This window comes from Enhydra lutris, unplaced genomic scaffold (assembly GCF_002288905.1).
Source record: "Enhydra lutris kenyoni isolate GAN:26980312 unplaced genomic scaffold, ASM228890v2 scaffoldscaffold11, whole genome shotgun sequence".
NCBI lineage: Eukaryota > Metazoa > Chordata > Mammalia > Carnivora > Mustelidae > Enhydra > Enhydra lutris.
Window position 1 is genome coordinate 593,292 of NW_019154095.1, and position 10,055 is coordinate 603,346.

The window sequence follows — 10,055 nt, forward strand, 5'->3', positions numbered from 1 at the left end:
CAAGAAATGGGCAGAAGACATGAACAGACATTTCTGCAAAGAAGACATCCAGATGGCCAACAGACACAAGAAAAAGTGCTCCACATCACTCAGCATCAGGGAAAAACAAATCAAAACCACAGTGAGATCCCACCTCACACCAGTCAGAATGGCTAGAATTAACAAGTCAGGAAATGACAGATGCTGGCGAGGATGTGGAGAAAGGGGAGCCTCCTGCACTGTTGATGGGAATGCAAGCTGGTGCAGCCACTCTGGAAAACAGCATGGAGGTTCCTCAGAAAGTCAAAAATAGAGCTACCCTACGACCCAGCAACAGCACTACTGGGTATTTACCGTAAGGATACAAATGTAGTGATCCAAAGGGGCACGTGCACCCAAATGTTTACAGCACCAATGTCCACAATAGCCAAACTATGGAAAGACCTAGATGTCCATCAACAGATGAATGGATAAAGAAGATGTGGTATATATATACAATGGAATACTATGCAGCCATCAAAGAAATGAAACCTTACCATTTGCAAGGACATGGATGGAACTAGAGGGTATTATGCTGAGTGAAGTAAGTCAATCAGAAAAAGACAATTATCATATAATCTCTCTGATATGAGGAATTGGAGAGGCAGGGTGGGGGGTTCCGGGGGTAGGGAAGGAAAAATGAAACAAGATGGGATCGAGAGGGAGACAAATCATAAGAGACTCTTAATCTGACAAAGCAAACTGACAGTTGCTGGGAGGGAGAGGGTCAGGGAGAGGGTGGTTGGGTTATGGACATTGGGGAGGGTATGTGATATGGTGAGTGCTGTTCAGTATATAAACCTGACGATTCACAGACCTCTATCCCTGGGGCTAATAATACATTATATGTTAATAAAAATAATTTTTAAAAATGGGGTGCCTAAGTGGCTCAGTGGGTTAAAGCCTTTGCCTTCGGCTCAGATCATGATCCCAGGGTCCTGGGTTCGAGCCCCGCATCAGGCTCTCTGCCCGGCAGAGAGCCTGCTTCCTCCTCTCTGTCTCTGCCTGCCTCTCTGCCTACTTGTGATCTCTGTCAAATAAATAAATAAAATCTTTAAAAAAATAATTAAAAAAAAAGAGGGTAGCACTGTTCAAAATAAAGCCAGAAATGGCGCTCAAAGGGGCCACAAAAGGAACTTACTCCCTGACCAGTCTAATGTGCTCTCCTATCTAAGGTTTATGTGGACACTGAATATTCATTTTCTCCCCAAACTCTCACATTTAAAAAAATTCCAAACTTTGTCCTCAATATCTCCTTGCAGATTTTCTAACTTGACTTACTGCGTCAGCTGTCAGAAGAGCTGTCCCAGCCACAACTGTTCCCACCAGGGACACAGCAGGGACACGGGCCAGGTGGCTTTGCATCTCCTGGCCTCACCAAGCACACTGAGGGACCCGAGCACAGCCCAATGAGGCTCCCAGGCCCTGCAGAAACTTGCTTTACTATCCTGGATATACAGGATAACCGAGCATGTCTAGTCCAGTACTTTTACTTTGTGCAGTTTCATGAATGTTGGCTTTTTCACCCACCAGATCCCAGATTCCACCCACAGCACGCAAGGCAAGACTGGCAGCCGGGTCACCAGCAGGAGTGGCTCAGGGAGGACACAGACTGGGAGGTGTCTGCTCCTCGCTGTCCTGAAACCCAACTCCGCTTAGGGACCAGGCCTCCTGCTACTGTGTCTTTGAGGCTGGGTGCTATGGCCTGCTCTCCAGCCCCTAAGCCAGTCACGCTGGGGCCTCCCCCTGCATGACATGTTCCCATGCTGCTGGCCTGGCCACTCTGTCCCTGTCAGCTGGGCTGTGACCTTGGACCTCGCACTTCACCCCTCTCCTGCCTGAATCATCTGGACGTGCCAACATTACCACAAGCCACTTGCACTTGGTCTTCAGTGTGCAGCTGCCCCGAGCAACGCAGGGTTTGGGCACAGACCCCTGTGCAGCGGAAAATCCCTGTATAACTTCTGACTCCCAAACTTCACTACAGCCTACTGTCGGCCAGGAGCCTGACCGGTAACATCAACAATCCACCAATGCTTATTTTGTCTGTTCCGTGTAGCACGTCGTATATTCTCACAACGGAAACTAGAGAAAAGAAATGTCATTAAGAAAATTATAAGGAAAAAAAAAAAAACACATTTTCTACACTGTACTGATGGGAAAAACCCAGGTCCAAGCTTGCTGGCTGGAGAGACTGCCCGCCCAGGCCCAGCCCACTCTTAGGGAACAGCAAAGCAGGGAACGGACCCATCAGAGCCTGGCCTCCCCCACCCTCACCGCACCAGGCGCAGCACCCTCTGCCCAGCCTCCCCACCGTCCGCACCAGGAGCAGCGTTCCTCTGCCTAGATCATCCCAGGCTGCCACCCCCATCGCCCGAAGCCACCGAAACTGTTCAAAGTAGCCAGTCCCGAATCATTCATCCCGTCCTGCCTGCCCATCCCATGGAAACCCCATCGGAGATCATGGTCTCAGTCCTCCCCTGCCTCCGGACCTAGTGCTTCCCCCGGCGGGGCCCAGCATGGGGGTGGCCTGGCGTGCCTTCCTCTCTAGGGCCCACGAGCGTGCTCACCTTGGTTTTCCGGAGCCCCTGCTCCGTGCCCTCCTGCAGCTGCACCTGACTCACCACATCGTGAAAGAACCCAGGGCGGCCCCAGCCTACAGACGAGACAACTAAGGGTTACAGGGGATAGAGGGGGCCCACCTCCCTTGGAACAGCGGCAACTGGTCTGAGGGGATAGAACCCGCTCTATCCACATACCCCAAACTGACTTGTGTCAAATCCCAAAGACGGCAGTCTGTAACCACCCACCAGGCATCTCTAGACTACAGGGTCAGTCCCCACATCCAGTTTTCTCAGAAAACTTCTGTCCCCCAGGGCTGCTGCCTTACTCCCTGTTGTCTCCACCCACCCACAAAACCCAAACCACAAGCTGGACCTGCCCCTTCCCACAATGACCCTGTCCATTTTCAGATTTGTCTTTTATGGAGGCAAACAACCCCCTGCCCCAGTGCTGGAAATGTATACCAGCTCACAGGTCCTACCCCAACACGGCTGCTTTGGGCAGCGGGGACTGGCATTCACTGACGGCATGGAGCCATTTGTCTGTCTGTTCCCTGGCTCATTCATTCAGGAAATGCTTTCTGAGCACAGGAAGCCTGCCTGGTAGAAGAGTTCGGACAGGAACCTGGTGGTGACAAGCTGGAGGGCCGCTGTGTGTAATGGGGGGTGCACACCATCACGGGAGCTGGAACATTGGGGTAGGGGTGCTGTTCCAGCCTCTGCCTGGGCAGCTTAGCTGAGTAAGTAAAGCCAGGCTATTTCTACTGCAGAAGCCTCATAGGCACAAGGATGAAGCTGGGCTCCAAGAGCCCACCTGGCACCGGCCAGCCCTCTCTCAGATGCAAGGACACGGGGAAGAGGAAGAAGGCTGGGCCAGCTGGGACTGAGGCCACCTACAGTTCAGCTCTTGTCCAGTGAGAGTCCCTGGAGGATAAGGGTCTTGTGGCACCAAAGCCTCAGCTAGCCACACGCTTGCAGGAGAGGCGCCCCCTGGGAAGACCAGACGTGACAGGAGCAAAGCCTCGTCCAGAAGCAGCTGGACCGCATGCATTACACACACTTTCCCCACCGGGTGTGTGCCTGAGGGGCCCAGGCGGTGGGGCAGGTGCACACAGGTTAGGACTGGGCTCATCATCCCAGGGAATGTGCACGTGCATGGAGGCGGGAAGGCCCGGCCACTCGCATAACCCTGGTAGCATGAGAGGCTGAGATGACCACTTCCCCTGAATGAGAAATCTTCAGGTTAACAAAAAGCGACTGGCCCCAAGGGTGGGGGATGCTGGGTGAGAGAGAGGAGCCGGGGCACAGGCGTTCTGCCCTGTTCTTGACTTCAACCAATTCGCTTAATCCTCTCCACCTGCCACTCAGCTCGGAGATACAGGGGCGGAGGGTGAGGGAACACCATGTCCGAGGCACACTGCAGAGCGGTGGGGAGGACCAGGTGCCCCGGCTTGGAGGCGGCGTCCTCATGTGAAGAGCTCCCGTGCGCGGCTCAGGGCCCAACAGCTGAGCCGGCCCGCGGAGAAGTACACGGGCAGGTTCTCCCAGAACGGCTGAGAAGCTGGAACACGGTGCTCTGCTCTGTCTGGAAAGCCAGGAAGCACCTGTCAGGTCAGGGGACGGGGCACCACGCCCAGTCACTGTGTGAAGAGTTCGCTGTGCAGCTACTGAGGCCAGCACTGTGTGAGATGGGGACAGACACCCTGCACCCTGCTGCGTCCCTAGAGCCTCCCGCACCCACCCCGGCAGCTACCGCCCAATCCGCCTGGAGGCTGGCTCTGTTCCCAGACGTCGGACTGCTGCCTCCCGCGCCGGCACCCCACAACCAGCCGGTCCCCACCCCGTTCGGCATGTGATTACGTGTTGGAGAGTCACCTGGTCTCCCCCGGCACAAAGGAAGCCACCTGAACCCCCACTCACGACCTGGGGGCCTTTGTGGGCCTCAGCTCAGTTACAGAGAGCTGTTCGTCTCAGGTGGGCCTGTGACCCCCAGAGGCCTGCAATCTGGCCCGGGAGACACCTGCTAGTACCCTTCACACACCTCCCCACACAAAACAGCACATTAAAAATAAAAATTTTGCTTCTTACTCAAATCATATGGCTGCAAAGGCCAAATGTCTTCCCCATGAATCCCACAGTTTCGCTACAAACCGTCTCGGGGGAAAACTGGTCTTCGGGAGGATTCACAACCTAGCAGAAGCACTCTGCCCTCAAGGAACGCCCTCGAGTCGTGGCTGCAGACCACCGGCCAGCCCACCCCGTCACACCTTCCTGGTCCGGGCCAGAGTGGACGTTTTCCTAGGATGTGGCTCGGCCACAACCGTGACCCTGGCCCAAAGGAAGAGCCTGGAACCTGCCTAGAACGAAAGTGTTCCACTCCCTGCTGCGTTTCCGGGGCCCAAATGAGGTGCCACGCACAGCCAGCAGACTCCAGAACATTCGCTGTGTGAGCAAGCGTGAAGTGAGAGTTCTGCAGGCGACCCCGGGTCTCTGAAGGGGGCTGGGCAGTGAGAGAGCAGAACTGTGAGGCAAGTCTGCACCAGCCACGGCCTTCTCCACCCGCCACACAAACGGGAGGCTTCCACAAGTTGTCAGTGCTTACCATCTTTCCAATTACAATCGCCCCCATAGGTGTTTCTGGAAGCACAAGTGTTGTCCCAGAGACAAGCTCTTCCATGAGCTGGTTAAAAGGACTCACAAAACCACTATTTTGTTTCCTACTTCAGTTGTAGACTTCTGAGACTTACTAATCCACCCCTCCTACCGCGATGTCGTAAAACCTCACTCAGACAATTCTATCACCGGTCCAATGGCCAAAGGAGGCCGTTTCTAGAGAAGAAGGTCCACAACTGAGGACCTCAGACTGTCTCAACTAGGTGAGCTGCGAGGGTTCCATCAAGTTGACCAGGTGCATGCAGATGAGTCTGCTTCCTGGCAGAGGGAAGCGCTGATGTGTCAGGCTTGGAGGGTCCCAAGCACACCGGGATGCGAGAAGGGGATGAAGGGAAAGAGCACTGTGCGGTCTGGGAAGGAGCCCCGGTGTGACAGGGAAGGGCTCTTGGGCTGGCAGCCAGCTGCGGAGACCCAGGCCAGCCACCTGGGCTGGGCCTGCTCAAAAGCCCACAGTCTTTGCTCCTGCCTCCAGCGTGTGGAAGAATGGCCTGAGCACTCCAGATGTTTTAATGTTCACTTTGGAGACTAACATCTGACTTGTTAGAAATTAAGCCATTTTAACCTGTGATGATCTGTTTTTAAAACTCATAGGTAGAAGTCAGGACTCAGCAGGGTGCAGAACGGCAGGGAGGCGCCCCCACAGTGTTCTCCTATAAAGGAAGCCTCTGAGATGAGAACGCTATTTACTGCTCTCCACATTCTGCCTATTGGGAAATTAGTTTCCTTTCCTTATTTCAAGCAAGTTCTTGTTAACTATAATGGACACTCGACTTCTCATTTCAAAGGGTGAATCCACATCCATTTTAAATGTAAAAAAGAAAAAATAAATAATCATGGCCTAAACCAATCCAAGTAACATAAGAAATGTATCAAAAACCTTCACTTTTACCTGAAACCATAAGCTCCTAGAAGAAAACATAGGTAAAGAGCTTCTCAATATGGGTCTTGGTGATAAATTTTTGGACAGGAAACCTAAAGCACAGGGAACAAAAGTGAAAATCCACAAGGGGACACATCAAACCCAAAGGCTTCTGCACAAGAGAGAAACCCACAGGAGGAGGAAGCCTGGGGACCAGGAAATGGTGCCTCCGAGTCACGCATCTGAAAGGGGTTCATGCCCAGAATGGATGGAGAACGTACACAGCTCCACAGCAAAACACCAAGCTAATTAAAAGACGGGCAGAGGATCTTAACAGGAATTCTTCCACAGATGACACACAGATGGCCAACAGACACGCAGAGGGCCGGTAACTCATCATCAGGGAAATGCAAATCCAAACCACGGCCGGAGACCACCTCACAGCCCTTAGAATGGCAACCATCAAAAAGGCAAAAAATAGCAAGTGTTGGCCAAGATGCGAGAAAGGGGACCCTCTCACACTGCGGCTGGGAAGGCAAAGTGCAGCAGCCACCCTGGAGAGCAGCACGGAGAGTCCTCAGAAAGTTACAAATGCAGCTACTCTATGACCCAGTGACTGCACTTTGGAATGTGCCTTCAGAGGAAACGAAATCTGGAGCTCAAAGAGGTGTCTGCACCCCCACATTCACTGCAGCACTACTTACAAGAGCGAAGACGCAGACCAGCCTAAGGGTGCACCCAGGGCAGAGGAGCACATGAAGAGCTGCAGTGTGTTCACGTGATGGTGCACTCAGCAACTAAGAAAGAAGGAAATCTTGCCATTCGCAACCACACAGGTGGACCTCGAGGGCCTTAAGCTACATGAAATCGGTCAAAGACAAACACTTATACGTGGCATCTAAAAACTCCTGCGTAGGTTGAGAGAACAGGTTAGTGGTCAGCAGAAGCCAGGAGGGTGGAGGGAAGAACTGGAGGAAAGTGGCCAAAAGTACAAACCTCCAGCTGTAGCCTCAGTGACTCCTGGGACCATAGCGTATGACGCCCTGTGCTCTGTTTGAAAGCCTCGCAGAAAGTCCTAAAGTTCTCACCACAAGGACACACGTGGAGTTAACTTATGGAGTGCAGGACCCCCGGCCCAACACCCCCTGGACCCCAGAGCCCTGTCTACCTCCCACCCGGAGCCCAGGACCCCGGGCCATGCCCCCAGACCCCAGAGCCCTGTCCACCTCCCACACGGAGCTCCAGGAGGCCCACCTCCTGCCACACCTGGACCCCCAGCACATCCCCACAGACCCCAGAGCCCCGCCCACCTCCCAATTGGATCCCAGAGCCCACCTCCCTTCCTGACTCTGCACCCTGGCCCACCTCCCTCCGGTACCCCAGACCCAGAAGAGTGTTGGCGCTGGGGACCCTGAGGGACCACCTGGGTGGGCTGGCAGGACCCCAGGGACCCAGGTATCTCTGGAATCTGCATCCCAGCCCCGGTGTTCAGGAGCCCTAGACAGAGGAGACAAGACCTGTGGGACCTCAAAGGAGCAGGGAACACCTTTCCATGAGGGAATATGGGATTTGTGGGGCGGGGGGTCCCCAAACCTTCGCAGGGACTTGCAACTTGTACTTCCAGGTGGGAAGTGGACAGGGCTCTGGGGTTGTGGGGGGATGGGCCGGGTCCCAGGTTCCGGGGGTAAGGTGGACAGGGCTCTGGGGTCCGGGAGGGAGGTGGACGGGGCTCTGGGCTCCGGGGGGGGGGGGGACAGGGCTCTGGGATGGGGGGGGGGGGGGGACGGGGGGCTGGGGGAGAGGTGGACGGGGTTCTGGGCTCCGGGGGGGAGGTGGACGGGGCTCTGGGCTCCGGGGGGGAGGTGGACGGGGCTCTGGGGTACCGGGGAGGTAGGTCGGGGGTCCGGGGACTGGGTCCTAGAGCAGAATCTGGGCGCGGCTCGCTCCGCACCTGCGCCGCCCGGCTTTGCCCCCAGACCCCCACCCGGCGTACCGTGCTGCCGCGGCGTGGCCATGGCGGTCCCGGGACCCCAGTTTCACCCCCGCGCCTGCAGCTTCAGGGCCAGAGCCGCGCGGCCACGCTTCCGGGTTCCGGCCCTCTATGCCCGCCCACAACGACGGCCGCGCCCAGCCGGGACGTGGGTTCTTTCCCGCTGGATGCCAATCAGCCGCGCTCCGGATGTGGATTGGCTTGTACGGGGGCTGTGGGCGTGGCCGTGGGCGGTGGGGCAGGGGGTGCTTGGAGCATGCTCAGAGCGAAGTGACTGAATCCTGGGTTAGCCCAGTTCTTGGTTTTGGTGCCTTAGGAGAAAGTCAGGAGATGCAGGAACTCCAGTCTCATAGGAGCCCTATTAAACCATATCTCCTCATTACCATTTCATCATCAATATTCAAATGAAGAAAGGGAAGCATTTATTTTTTTCCCAGTTTTATTGACACATAATTGAAATGCAACACTGTAAGTTTAGGGAGTAGTCAGCAGAGGGGGTCAGCGGGAGGGGTTAAAGGGAGGGGGTAGTGGGCGGAGCCATACGGGGGGGTCAGAGGGAGGGGTTAAAGGGAAAGGGAGTCATAGAGACTGGGTCAGCAGCAGGGTTTCAGCAGCAGGGGGCACAGGGAGAGGAGGCACAGCAGGAGGGCACAGCCCAGAGGTGGCTTGGTGACCGCCCATGGTGTCACCTAGGGTTCCGGGGCCCCACATCAGGGGCCCCACATCAGGTGCCCTGGTGCTGCAGGGGTGGAGTAGTGCAGGGGCCTGCTTAGTGCCCACCCTGCACCGGGTGTCCTAAGGGACCCCAGAACTCGGGTGTGAAGGCCAAGGGGAAGAAGAGAGGCTGCCCACCGCCATGGCGAAGACCCCCGCCTTCCCCAGACCTCTTCCCAGCCGGTCCACGTCCCCCGGTGGGGGTTCTTCCCTGTGCGCCCCATCCAACCCCAGGGCACCTTCTCCGGGACCTTGACTTCTTGTTTGCTCCTTTCTTGAATTTACTTCTTGGAAAATATATTTTCCCAGAGCCCAGAGACTGTCCATGTCAGGCACTGTTCAGGGTGCTGTGGACAGGTCGTGAACAGTCAGATGACGGGGGCGGGGTCAAATAGGGGGACACACAGCAGGTCATGGGACACGAGCGTGGGGAGGCAGGTGGTCAGGAAGTTTCCGCAGGAATGTCCTGAGGCCAGGCTAGCAGCAAATGGAGCAAGGCTTGGGGATAACGGGGCAGGGAGCACTCAGCAGCGGGGAGGCAGTGTGCCCTGAGGCTCCTGGGGGACGGTATCTGCAGCAGGACCAGGGAGGGCAGACGCACAGATGCCGTCAGGCTGGAAACAGGCCTCCGTGTTGGGGCACGGGCCCAAAGGGGGTTAAGCGATGGAAGGTCACCAGCCTGCGGGAGCAGAGGAGCGAGCCTCTCTGACCTCCATCTTAGAGAAGTCCCTTGAAGAAGTGGGGAGACTGGGTGAATCCGTGGCTCCTAGAGAGACCTTGGCGGCCAGTGTCAGGACGGTGGCTTCCCAGGTGGTAGGAAGCAGCCCTCGGATTTCGGATGTATTTGACGACAAAGCAGAAGAAGTTTTCATGTTGACTCACGTGGGCTCTGAAGAAGAGAAGTGTGGCCTGTGTCCACGTGTTCTGGAAACCAGGGGATGGAGTTACATGGAGACGGAAAGCCCTGAGAGGATCACCTCTGGGGGTGGCATGTGGCACCCACCCCGTGAAGGCTGAGGGACCTGCTGGACCCGGAAATGTAGGCGCCCATTCAACAGTGGACTGGGACTTAGAGTCCAGGGGACCATGAGTCCGATAACCACTCACTTGTCCGCACCCACAGACTGTCCTGCAATGAGAGTGAGCCCAGATGAGATTCATGCTGGACTCCGGGTGATGATGGGTCACTGTGGGTTCAGTGTTGCAGCAGAGGTATGATCGGTGGGGACGTGGACGATGG

At 55.9% G+C, this 10,055-nt stretch overlaps 1 protein-coding gene across 2 annotated transcripts in view; it reads right to left on the reverse strand.

Annotated features, from left to right (window-relative positions):
* LOC111144410 (glutamate rich 1) overlaps nucleotides 1-8,191 on the reverse strand; it is a 55,039-nt gene extending 46,848 nt beyond the window's left edge. For both annotated transcript variants that reach the window (XM_022498685.1, XM_022498684.1), the window contains exon 1: nucleotides 8,105-8,191. In XM_022498685.1, coding sequence (XP_022354393.1) covers nucleotides 8,105-8,126 — 22 coding nt within the window. In that variant the 5' untranslated portion in view covers nucleotides 8,127-8,191. The remainder of the gene's footprint in view (nucleotides 1-8,104) is intronic.
* Nucleotides 8,192-10,055: the final 1,864 nt, after the last annotated feature.